Source organism: Myotis nattereri (assembly GCF_964212035.1).
Source record: "Myotis nattereri genome assembly, chromosome: 5".
Lineage (NCBI taxonomy): Eukaryota > Metazoa > Chordata > Mammalia > Chiroptera > Vespertilionidae > Myotis > Myotis nattereri.
The window spans coordinates 11,539,136-11,552,439 of NC_138080.1; the positions used below are offsets into that span (position 1 = coordinate 11,539,136).

At 45.3% G+C, this 13,304-nt stretch overlaps 1 protein-coding gene across 3 annotated transcripts in view; it reads left to right on the top strand.

Moving 5' to 3' along the window:
- Positions 1-377: 377 nt before the first annotated feature.
- The window catches only part of ADRA1A (adrenoceptor alpha 1A), a gene marked incomplete at its 5' end in the record, with an annotated part of 196,598 nt that continues 183,671 nt past the window's right edge, over positions 378-13,304 (top strand). Inside the window, one exon of one of the 3 annotated variants that reach the window (XM_081090988.1) lies at positions 378-1,909. In XM_081090988.1, the coding sequence (XP_080947114.1) occupies positions 1,027-1,909 (883 nt within the window). The remainder of the gene's footprint in view (positions 1,910-13,304) is intronic. The other 2 variants (XM_081090987.1, XM_081090986.1) reach the window with 2 other exon arrangements.

Below are 13,304 nucleotides of genomic sequence, written 5' to 3' on the forward strand. Positions count from 1 at the left end.
GGTAGATCCTCTGTTCCACTTGCTCAGTTTGGTGAGACACACTCGCCAGCTGCAGTGGCGCCTCGCGGGCTTCGGGGATTTTAATTTCGCCGTCATCCGGCCGCCAGGAGCTGCAGTTTGGGATTTATTTGCTTCGGATTTGAACCCTGAGGTCGCGCGGAGGAGCGCGCCAGGGCGGGCTCCCAGCGGCCGGGGCACTGCGCGGAGCCCCTCCCGCGGGCCCTCTGTTGCCGCAGGGCCAGCCGCTCTGGTACCGCAGAGTCAGCCGGGCTCCCTGCCGGGTCCTCCTCGTGGAGCCCCGCACGACCTCGATCCCCCGTGACCTCGACCCCCGTGCGCCTGGCTGACACCCCGCCTTTCTCTTCGCGCTCTTTCAGGAAGACGCCGGCTGACGACCCTGGGTCTGGTGAACAGTTCGCATCCACGTCCCCCGCGCGCGCGCCTAGAAGCTGGATCTACGGCGGGCCAGCCACACGGTGGGTAACTGCGGGCGGCAGCGGGGTCCAGATGTCAAAGGTCTCCACCTTTAAGAGTCGACGGCAGGCCGCTACTTGCTGGTGGGTTGCGGGGGAGACTGGCGCTGGATTTGAGAATCCCAACTGATGTGCAGAATGCTGAATCTTCTCATCAGGACGCATCAGACAGAGCGGAATAGAGGACTCGCATAATCCCGGGGCGGCATTTTGCAACTTGTCCCCTCGAGCGTGGCGCCAAGCCTCCTGTAGGTAGGGAGTGGGGGTCTGGGTCCAAAGCAGCGGGTGGAGGGCGTCCGCGGACACCCCGCTCGCCCCGCCATGTCGCCTTTCATGCCCTGCCCCTTGGCGTGGCCTTCCGAGAGTTTCCAGGGCTGGCAGGGGTTGCTTCCCATCGGCGCACTCTCTGTCACCCCCGGCCAACCCCAGCGGGCAAGGCTCCCCCAAGCCCAGACCTTTTGACTCCCTGCTCCCTGGATCCCGCCTCCGCCCCCGCCCCCGCCCGGGGGTGGCGTGGAGAGCCGGACCTCGGCCCGGCCGGCTGGCTAGGACCATGGTGTTTCTCTCTGGAAATGCCTCAGACAGCTCCAACTGCACTCACCCGCCCGCTCCGGTGAACATTTCCAAGGCCATTCTGCTCGGGGTGATCTTAGGGAGCCTCATCATTTTCGGGGTCCTGGGGAACATACTCGTGATCCTCTCCGTGGCCTGCCACCGGCACCTGCACTCGGTCACGCACTACTACATCGTCAACCTGGCGGTGGCCGACCTTCTGCTCACGTCCACCGTGCTGCCCTTCTCCGCTATCTTCGAGATCCTGGGCTACTGGGCCTTCGGCAGAGTCTTCTGCAGCATCTGGGCGGCGGTGGACGTCCTGTGCTGCACCGCGTCCATCCTGGGGCTCTGCATCATCTCCATTGACCGCTACATTGGCGTGAGCTACCCGCTGCGCTACCCCACCATCGTCACCCAGAAGAGGGGACTCCTGGCTCTGCTCTGCGTCTGGGCGCTGTCCCTCGTCATCTCCGTGGGGCCGCTGTTCGGCTGGAGGCAGCCGGCCCCGGAGGACGAGACCATCTGCCAGATCACCGAGGAGCCCGGCTACGTGCTCTTCTCGGCGCTGGGGTCCTTCTACGTGCCGCTCGCCATCATCCTGGTCATGTACTGCCGGGTCTACGTGGTGGCCCGGCGGGAGAGCCGGGGCCTCAAGGCGGGCCTCAAGACAGACAAGTCGGACTCGGAGCAGGTGACGCTCCGCATCCATCGGAAAAATGCCCCGGTAGGAGGCAGGGGGATGCCCAGCGCCAGGAACAAAGCGCACTTCTCTGTGCGACTCCTCAAGTTTTCTCGGGAGAAGAAAGCCGCCAAAACACTGGGGATCGTGGTCGGCTGCTTCGTCCTCTGCTGGCTGCCGTTTTTCTTAGTGATGCCCATAGGTAAGTCTTCACAGCATCTCATCTTAGTATTTGGGGTCTTCACCCGCTTCCTGCTCTGCTACCTCAGCTCCTCGGTGGGGTTGGCCCAGAAAGGATCTGCATTTCAAACAGCAAAGCCAGGAGGGCAGTTTGGGAAGGCTTCCTCCTAGAAAAGTGAATTTCCATTCCCTTTCCACTCCAATCTCATTTATATTATGTCCCAGGGCACTGTTTCACGTAAGGTGAAGTGGTTTCCAAGTGATGCAGATTAATTGGCCTCTTTAACAAGAACGTCAACTTTTCTCAGAACCTTTAAGCCCTCATTCAAGCTGAGTCTCCACCAGCACTTAGGCAGGGTCTGTGGGATTCTATGTCCACCTCTGCTGCTAAGGACTGCACATTCTCTTCACCTAAACATATGCCCATGCTTATCTTGAACAAATGTGTAATTTTATTATTAGATTAGGTTATTCCTAAGGGTTCATTATAATGGTCTGCTTATACTACATATCTGTGTTAATTTTATAGTCTGGATTCAGTATGGAAGAAAGTATGGTGAGCCTTTGACAAGGAAAAAAATCATGTCTAAATCAATTTAAGTTCAACATAATGTTTCCAGTAATAAAATACTTTTCCCTTTATTTTAATAGTAAGTATTAAAGCTAACATTACTCTTATCCAAAGCATTTGGTAAGTTGCAGAAGACAAAGTTTGAAAATAATGCGGTAATGTTACAAATCCAGTTTTTGCAAATGTTAAATTAGCTGTTGTTAAAACTAATTAGCTCATTAGAAGGATCAGCAAGTGGATCCACTTGGAATAGTCATTTATCACTGAAAAGGCCTTCCTGAGATCCCAAAATGGTTGTTTGCTATTTTTAGTTTATGAGCTCAAATATAGACAGACCTACACATTGGTTACCCACTAACTCTAGCAAACAAAAAATTATGATAACGATTATTAAAAGCCTGTTTCCAGCACTTTAGAGCCAAATTTAAATGGTATGTACTTAAAAGTACTTTATTTGCAATGCTGTAATAATAGCAGCTATAATTTTTTTGAGGTCCACCTCTGTTTTAGACATTTAACAAGGCTTCTTATTGCATTAATCCTTTCAACAATTCACGATGTGAGGTATGTATTGTTATCCTGAAGTTACATTGGGGGGAAGGGATTCTTCAGGTTCTAGAACAGCCGTGGGCAAACTACGGCCCGGGGGCCGGATCCGGTCCGTTTGAAATGAATAAAACTAAAAAAAAAAAAAGACCGTACCCTTTTATGTAATGATGTTTACTTTGAATTTATATTAGTTCACACAAACACTCCATCCATGCTTTTGTTCTGGCCCTCCGGTCCAGTTTAAGAACCCATTGTGGCCCTCGAGTCAAAAAGTTTGCCCACCCCTGTTCTAGAACTTCACTGTCTAATACCATACCCACTGGCCACATGTGACTATTTAATGCAAATTAAAATGAAAGAAAATTAATATTCAGTTCCTCAGTCCCACCAGCCACATTTTAAGTGCTCAGTAGTCACATGTGGCCAGTGGCTATTGTTTTAGGACAGCAGAAATAGACAATATTTCATCATTGCAGAAATTCCCTTCCAACAGAGGCCCTTCTGAGTCCTCTGCCTCACCTTCCTTTGTGTCTGTCCATTTTTATTTATTACTCTGCTCCTGGAAGTACTTCACAGCTTTGAATTTATTTAAATAACACTCTTTACCTGAGCCTCTGCCAGCTTGCCTACCTTTCTACATCTCATCTCTTACTCCCTCCTGAAGTTTGCGCATTTATTCTTGCTCCATTCATTCAGCAAGTATTTATTGAGCACTTGTTCTAGATGCTTAGAATGAACAAGGAGGAAAAGTCCTTGCCAGTAAGATGCTTGAGTTCTTTTGGGGGAAATAGACAAACAAATAAATATAGGCTAAGAAGGATTACACACCTGAAATTAATATAAAATATTATTGAATATTAACTGTAATTGAAAAATTAAACAGAAAGCAAGCAAGAGTAGATATATTAATATCAGACAGATCAGACTTCAGAACAAGGAAAGCCATCAATGGTTTCCAGAGGTTCAAAAGGAAAGAGGGAGGGAATGAGTCGATGGGGCCCTGGGGACTCTGATGGCTGGGACACTATTCTGTATGATAATGTAATATAAATACATGACATTATTCATTTGTCAAAGCTCACAGAGCTATGAAACATAAAGGGTGAACCTGAATGTAGACTATGGGCTTTTGTTGATAATGATGTGACAATATTGGTTCATCAATTGTAACAAATGCACCCTATTAATGCAAGGTGTTAGTAGTAAGGGACACTTTATGGGCGAGTCAAAGGCGTATATGTGAACTCTGTACTCCAGACTGCAATCGGCCTCTCCACCTGCCCCAGTGCCTGTAGACATGAGGTCACCTTCTGTTTCAGAGCAGCTATGGGAAACGGTTTTCTAGAACCCTTGTCCTCCCCTCCCCCAGCCCAACTGGTCTTCCTGGGTTGCTGGGTATCTGTTTACCTTAGTGACAGAACACTTGGAGGGTTCTGAGTGGCCAATTGTGGCCCATAGGACACTGGCACTTGGAGGCAGAGCTGTGAGCCCGACCAGCCACGGAAACCTGCTGTCCGCCACCACATCCACCTTCCAACGGGCCTTGGAGCACCTGTGCGATGCTCTGCTGGAGATTTCTGAGAGCTTGAGATATGTTTGGGATCTCCATGCTTTCCCTGGGAGATCCTGGTCTGTGCTGTGTGTGGGTGTCTTTGATAGTAAGAAGATGGCACACTTTAGGAATGTGAGGGCATTAGGCTAAAGGTGTTCTGCCCCAATGAAGTCTGTGGGAGATGTCGTAAGAATATTGAACCAGTGACACGTGCCAAGGACTCCCTCAGCCTGCCTGCAGTGGAGGCCAGGCCTTGTGCTTGTTAGCACTGAACACAGACCTGAGCAGGTTGTCACTTTAGGACAAGGTCGACTCTCTGCAAATGTATGGAGGAGCCAGTCTCCTAAACTTTCCCAGCTGACATGAAAACCCATCTCAAAAACATCAGAAATCCATGGAGAGCAACTTTGGAAGAAAATAAAAAATTATTTAATGAAAACATTCATTTTTCAGAAAGTCCACAACTGCTCCACTAATATGAGGTGGAGTAAGTGAGTCTAGGAAAAGGAGCAGAAGAAAGACAGGCTGGAGCCAAACACAGAAACAGAGCAGGTCCTGAAGGATCAAATCAGCCAAGTAATATCAGTGGCTGAAAAACTGCTACAGACCATCCCTTCACCTGAGATCACCTAAGTCACATGAAGTGCCAGGTCAAACAAAACAGGGAAGCAGAAAACTGTGATCACCCCGTCCTTCAGTCGCAAATTGACCTGAAGGGTGTCCCTGATAATGCCATCTTCAATGTGTCCCCTCAAAGTCCTGAAGAAGAACATCATGAAATAGCCAGGCAATTGTGGGAAGAAAAGCAAGTGAAGGAAGAGCTCTCAGGACAAATAACCAATCTCCAATTTGAGGAAGCATCTTTGCAGCATGAAAACTCAAACCTAAAAAGTTAGACTCAGCAGCAGAAGCTGAAGCTCCAAATTCTGCGCGAGTCATATGAAGATCACTTAACAGAACTTCAGAAAAAACCGAGGAGGAAACGAGCTGCTTAGAAATGGAGAAGAAACTTCTCACCGTGTCTGTAGATACGTGCACTCCACATATCAGATTTGCAACCTACAGGAAGATGGCGGAAGACCTGGGCAAGGAACTGGAGAGAAGCACTTCCTACCAAGGCAAAGGAGACCGTCTTCCATGCGAAAGGGTTTAAGAAAGCTGGAACACAGCCATGTGGGTGGAGAGAAAGCGCATTGGAGGTGAGGAAAGAAAATGATCGCAACAAGCGAATGCTGGCCAAGGTCGAGTCCAAGGTCCAGCCTGTCCCAAGAAGCCCTGTTGCTCCTGTTGCTCCACCCACAGCCCACAGAGACCCAGAGGAGTCAGGGGATCCCATGGGTCATTAGGCCCCGCAGGAAGGAGGAGGGAATTCCGGTAAGAGCTCAAGAATCCAGGGTCACCTGAGGTTTGCTTCCATTTCCACAGCAGCTGGGTCTTGGACATCCACAACCTCTCAGAACATCTATATTGTTTTCTCTTTAAAGTTATTTTGATGATTCATTTTCTTGTTTAGCTACTGTTATTTAATTGATGCTACAATTCCTCTTATTCAAGTAGATATAACATAATTTTAAGTTAGTATTTAAAAATAACTATTCATTAAAAGATAAAGTTCATTTAATATTAAAAAAGAATTCAGGATTACTATGCACTGTTTAAAATGTCAACAGAATAAGAGGCTGGAGAGTAGCAGGACAATGTGGGGGTTCTCTGGGAGGTCAGGAAAGTCCTCTCTGAAGAGGTGATATTCTGATTGAAGTGAGGAGCAAGAAGTCTGTAGGAAGAGCTTTCTGGGTAGAGCAAACAGCCAGGGCAGAAACTGGAAAGAACTTGACCTGTTCAAGGCTGAACAGAGAGGCCAGTGTGGCTGAACTACAGAGAATGAGGGGGAAGACAAGTTCAAAAAGAGGATGAAGAGAGAGACAAGGTCAGAGTACTGTGTATTTGTGAGACCAAAGAAGAGTTTGCATTATCATTCTAATTGTGATGGGAAGCCGTTCTATTGGAGGGTCTTTTAGCAGGTGAGTGGCTGGTCTTATGTTTTGAAAAGATCACTCTGGATTCTGGGTGGAGAGTGGACTGTTTTGGGTGAGGGTGGGAGCCAGGAGATCAGTTAGGAGGCTATTGGAGAAGTCAAGGGAAGAAAGGTCTTGATGCCTCCACTCAAACAGGTGGAGGTGGTGAGAAGTGATCACATTCAGTACTCATTTCAAAGGTAGAGCTGACAAGTTTGCACATAGGTACATGAGAAAAATAGAGGTATTAAAGATAGCTTCCAGGTCTGGCGCCTCAATAACTGGGTAAACAGTGCATTTTACTGAGATTGAGAAAACTGGAGACTGACAGGGTTGTGAGCGGCTGGTAGGAGTATGTAGGATGAGTGTTTATCTTGTATAGCCCATGTTGAGAAGGGTCCATTAGACATATAAGTAGAGATGCCCAGTAGGTAATTAGATATATGAATTGTAGCTAAGAGGAGAAGCTGTGCTACTATATAAACCTAGGACACATCAATATATTTAAAGCCACAGAAATGGAAGTATCTACAAGAGAGAAAGTACAAAGAGAAAAGTCAGATAAGGTCTGAGCTGAGCCTTGGGACATTCTGATGTCTGAGGGTTAGGAAAAGGAGGTGAACCTACCCACAAAAGAAATTGAAGAGTGGCCACGGAGGAGACTGTGATGTTCCCCAACACTGAATGGAAATGTTTCAAGAAGACAAGAGTAATCAGCTGTGTCCCCTGCAGTGGCCAAACCAAGTCAGAGGAGGACTGGGAATCAACACTGGGCTTGGCCAAGTGCAAGTCTAAGTAGATATGAAGAGGTCCTTTGAGGGTAATAGTCTCAGTGGAGTGATGGAAACAAGCCTGATTGTGTGCTTTCTAGGGAGAATGGAAAATGAAGAAGTGGGAACAGTGAAATAGACAACTCTTTGGAAAGATTTTGCTAGACAGTGGAGCTGGGAAATAGAGTGTAGCTGAAAGGATCTAGAGAGAATTTTCAAAGGTGGGAAATGGGATATCATGTTTATACTCTGATGGGAATGATGGAATAGAAAGATGCCGGTGGTACATGCAAGGGAGGAGATGGGATTCAATGCCCAAATGGGTTGAGAAGTGATGAGAAAACACAGTGGGGAAGGAACAGGAAATGATGGTTGTTTGAAGAGCAAAAGAAATATTAACCTTTGAAGTGAGAAAGTGAATAGATTATAGAAATTTAGTAGAGTCCTGAGGAGTCCTGTTTGAGACCTGTGGTCATACATTTAAAGTCCAGTCAAAAAAAGTTGTATGTTGCTCTCTAACAGCTAAGAGGCTGGGGATTAATAGGGACTGTTACTGATGACTAGATCTAGGGACCACAGTGAAGAGGTAGTGTTAGTGAAGGGACATAAACTGGATCAGATTAGGGGTCATACAGAGTCAGATGGTGAAAAAAGCTCAGGTGATGATAGGTGACTGGAAGCTTGGGACTTCTAGTGATGACCAAGCTGAGCACAATGGGCTGGGTCCTGAGGTCCCCTGGGGAAAGGGGACTCTGGTCTAAGCAGAGCCTCCCTCTTGTATCTGATCTCTTGGGGAGTTAGTAATGTTGAGGTGAAGATGCTATTATGGAAGGGAATTGTAGTAAGAGAGGAGCACCCGGAATCACTGGGCTTCCTTTAAATCCTAATAATGTGGTGTGACAGGAGGAAATTGAAAATTTATAGTTAACAGTATTCAACTAAGTTGCTCAGTAGGGTGAAATAGCCCTAAGCCTACCAAGTCTGTGGTGCATAGTTTCTTTTTGACACCAAATAAGTAAAATACTCTATCTTCCAGGATTTATTGACTGAATAGTAAGTAGCAGGCACAGAGTTAAACAGAATGAAAAGATAAAGCACATTCCCATCCCTCAAGGGCCTCACAATCTATTTAAGGAGACAAATTAGGAACAAATATCAAAAGTCTGTGAAAATGATCCTCAAAGCACTATTATATTAACAGGGCTGAGAAATATAACAGTTAACCATGTCTGAAGGTTGCTGTGGAAGCTTCTAGAAATATTGCTGTTGATTAAGTAAGAATTTGAAGGCTAATTACTTCTGTTGGGCCACCAATGAGATGTTATTGTTTTTTAGTACATTTTTCATGCAAAATGTGTACAGAAGAATAACTATGTCATTATATTATCATACACAAGGGACATGAGCTCTTAAAAAGAAGTATTCTCTTGAAGAGTTTCTCAGTCTGTGCTAGGCTGTCAGAGAACAGTTAAGATAGAAATTAAAACCAGGGCACAGTTGAATGTGATATATAAAGCTGAAAAGTGGCCGAAACTGGTTTGGCTCAGTGGATAGAGCGTCGGCCTGCGGACTGAAGGGTCCCAGGTTCGATTCCGGTCAAGGGCATGTACCTGGGTTGCGGGCACATCCCCAGTGGGAGATGTGCAGGAGGCAGCTGATCGATGTTTCTCTCTCATCGATGTTTCTAACTCTCTATCTCTCTCCCTTCCTCTCTGTAAAAAATCAATAAAATATATTTTTAAAAAAAAAAAGCTGAAAAGTGAAGCACCCACGTGCAGAGAACTAAGCTCAAGATAAAGGGTGAGTGAGTACTCCCCATTTCATCACCGAAGGTCTCTCCTCTGTACTATGAAAAGGCTCTGTCTCCTCACTGACCCCATACTCCCTTCCTCCGCAGCTGCTCCCCATCAGGGCTGGGCTAGTTGCTGGACTGAACAGAGTGATTACAGGAAGGAATCTGACTTGCCTGCTCTCAAGTCTAAGTGTTGCTAGTCTTGTTTTCTTTATGCATTCTAAGTGTTTGGTTGAAATTCAGAACCCCTTCATGGGAGGAGAATCACGTTTGAAGTTTCTATCAATCATTGATACCTTAGAAGGAACGTTTTTTAAAAAACCAATTTTGGTCATGGAAACAAATACAGAGAATGTGAAGGTGTTAGGCTTCAACATATAAAGGAAGAAAGGGTGAACAATGTGTCTCACGGGGAAGATCAGGCACCAGAAGTGTATGTGTCATCTCTGCCTCTTTCATCCTCTGTCTGGAGACCACTAGTCCCAGAGGAAGTGGACTGGGTGGAGAAGGTGTTGGCCTGAGATTTAATCCGCAGCTTCCTTTGTCATGAAATAGGTGATGCTATACAGGGTAGCTGGTAATCTTATCAGAATTCATATGGTTCATATGCCATTACTGACATATGTCAATATAAGGATGTCACCATGAGCAGTGGGTGCACCTGGAGGCCTAAGAAAGAGAGAGCATCAGGGAGAAAGGGATGAAGGGGCCACAATTACTGAACACATAGTTATGTGTCTGAACTCTAGACACATTAAATACAAAATAGGCACTATTATTGTGCGTGTCCATTGCTGTTATGTCAGAAATCAAAAGAGGCAGTGTTGGGCTGAGCTGTGGCTCATGTGGACCTAGAATATTTGAGAATTATGTTAAAAAAGAGGGCGGACAGCACAGTGGTGACCAGGGAGAATATGTTTAAAGTGGAATGTTTGGGGCCCTAACGGGTGGCTCAGTTGGTTGGCGAGTCGATCCATGTGCGTGCACACACACAAAAAGGTTTGGGTTCAATTCCTGGTCAGGGCACATACCTAGGTTGTGGGTTCTTTGATCTCCAGTTGGGGCACATATAGGAGGCAGCTGATCAGTGTTTCCCCCTCCCTCTCTCCCTCCCTCTTCTTCCTCCCTTCCTCCCTCCATTCCTTCCCTCCTTCTCTCCCTCCTTTTCTCCTTCCCTCCCTCCTTCCCTTCCACTCCCTTCCTCTCTGTCTCTAAAATCAATAAGCATATATATCCCCCGTGAGGTTTTTTTTAAAAAGGGACGTTTGGAGGAAGGAGAGCTGGCAAAGGGCTTATCAGGTGGAGGCAGTGAATGATTCATTTATTCAGCAAAATTTTATTGAGCATTTACTATGTGCCAGGCAGCTAGAGAATCACTGAAGATAAAGACCAACAAATCCCTGCCCTAATGGCGCTGAAAATCTGCACAAATTCATAGAAAAGTTTCAGATGGTGATAAGTGAAAAACAGTGAAGAAAAAGGGCAAGTACATATAATGACATCTAAATGCTATATAAGGACTCTTGACTCAAGTGGATGTCCAAGATAGGCAGAGATTGTGCTGCTTCACCACAGATACAAAGGGACCAGGCCCTTGATTCCTATGGAAAAGGTTGATCTCTTGGAAATAATGGTGTAGAGAGAATCTAAGAACCATTATAATTTTAAGATCAGAGACCAGTTTTTCAGTTAACTCTTGCTGTACCACAAACCATCCGAAAATGTAGAAGTTTAAAGCAACACCATTTTGTGATTGGTGATTCTGTGAGGAGGGGATGAGTCAAGGCCCAATTTGTCCAGAGGTCGGGGCTGGCTCACAGAATCGGTGGCCTCTTTTGCCCCAGTGGTCTAGACTAACTTTCTTACTAGGTGTACTGGTTAATAATGCGGAGTTTGTAATCAAAGAAAATACAATAATTTAAGAGAAACATCAAAAGTGCTTTATTCAATGTAATGTCCATTGCTAGCTACACATTTCCCCCATCTTTCAGGTAATTTGTGGATAACGTCCCAATTGAACTTTTCTTGTTTTGAAGCAAATCAGAGACCCAATTTTCTACTTCTTTGTATGTTTTGAAGTGCTGCTCAGAAAGTGCGTGTGCTATCAATTGGAACAAGTGGTAATCTGAAGGAGCAAGGTCTGGTGAATACGGTGGGTGGGTTAATACTTCCCAGGCAAGATCTTTTAACGTGTCTTTAACTGCTTTTGAAGTGTGTGATGGTACGTTATCATGAAGCAAAATTACTTTGCTGTGTCTTCTGGCATATTCTGGTCATTTCACGATCAAAGCATGGTTCAAATTGATTATTTGTTGTCAGTAGTAGCGATCAGTATTAATGGTTTCACTTGGTTTTAGAAGCTCATAATACACCACATCTTCCTGATCCCACCGAATGCAGAGCATTGTCTCCTTTCTGAAGCGATTTGGCCTTGCAGTCGATGTCGATGGTTGACCTGGATCAACCCATGATTTTGTGCTTTTGGGATTCTCAAAATAAATCCACTTTTCACCGCCAGTCACAGTTCGATGCAAAAAAGACTTTCCTTCGTGCCATGGAAGCAACATTTTACTGATGACTTTTTGGTTTTCCATTTGTCTTTCATTCAGTTGATGTAGCACCCATTTTCCTTCCTTTAAGATCTTTCCCATTGCTTGTAAATGATCAGAGATTATTTGCTAGCAACGTTTAATCTTTCTCCAAGTTGTTTTTGAGTTTGACACGCATCTTCATTCAATAATGCTTGTAATTGTTGGTCTTCAAACTTTTTAGGTTGAGCTGGACGTTCTTTGTCTTTCACATAGAAATCACTTTTAAAGCGTTTAAACCAGTGTTCACAAGTATCTTGAGATGGAGCATGTTCACCATAAGCTTCCCGAAGTATACGATAACTTTTTTTTTCAAAATAAAGTAATGAATTAACATTTCCCACAAATGTTATTTTTTTGGCATGAAATTTGACATTTTTAAGCATAAAAATAACTCTGATGTTAACACCTTCAACAAATTTGACATATGAAGTTTTGAAGCTTCTTGTAAATACAACAAAATAGCATACATATCAAATTGCATATATATCAACAAATGTGTAACTCCATCTATTGAAAAAAATCTGCATTATTAACTGGTACGCCTAGTACAATGTGGCAGTTCTCTCAAGGATAGTCAGGGCAGATGCTGCCAGCCTTCTGAAGAGCTAGACCCAGTGTTACTGCTCCTCATCCTGCAGTGAAAGCAAGTCACAAGGCCAACAAGTCAGTAGGTTCAAGGAAATAGACTCATCTCCTGGTGGGTGAGCAACATGGAGGTGCATAGCAGGAGGGGGGATTACTGTGGCCATGTAACACCACATCTACCTCCCAAGCACATTAAACAAACGTTTTCTTTCCTTTCCGTTTTCATACCTTTTATTATTTATTGAGAACTTCCCATGTGCTGGGCTTGATGCAATGCATGGAGTAAAAACAGTTGGGGTCCTTGCCTTCCTGCAGGTTTATAATCTCCATGGGGAGATAAAAACATAAATTTGATAATCACATAAGAAATCCCAAACTACATACACTGAAGAGGATGTGGATGGTGCCTTGAAAACATATACTGTGGATAAGCCTGGTCCTGGGCAGGGAGGCAGAAAAGGCTTGTATGAAAGGAAGGCTTGACCTATGAGCTGAGATCTGTAGAATGAAGAGGTGTTCAGTGGCTATAGGAGAAAGGCGGGAACAGAGTGGGCAAAGACTCTTACCTGGCTGGCTTGATATTCATGAAATTTTCCAGAAGATAAGAGATAGCTGGTGTCAAAGGAAGCTGGAGAGAGAGGGTCCAGGCCAAATAAGCCATGAGAGCCATTCTGTGAGTTTTTTACTTTTATCCAAAGATGACCAGGAACAGGGATGACATGATCAAGCCTACATTTCAAAAAATCAGACACTTAGTGAGAAGAAGACTGTGGCTAGACCAGTTGGGAAACCTTTACCCGGACAGGGAAGAGACATCCTGCCAAGACAACCCCCACGTGCGGTTGAAAATATGTATTTCCATGAGCTGCCGCGGACTTCTGGGCTGCCCTTAGTGTCATTGCCTCCGGAACACACTGACGAGAAAGCCTCTTGCTGATAAGTAGTATAACCAGACGTGGCTTTAAATTAATTGTGACTCTTTCCACAAGACA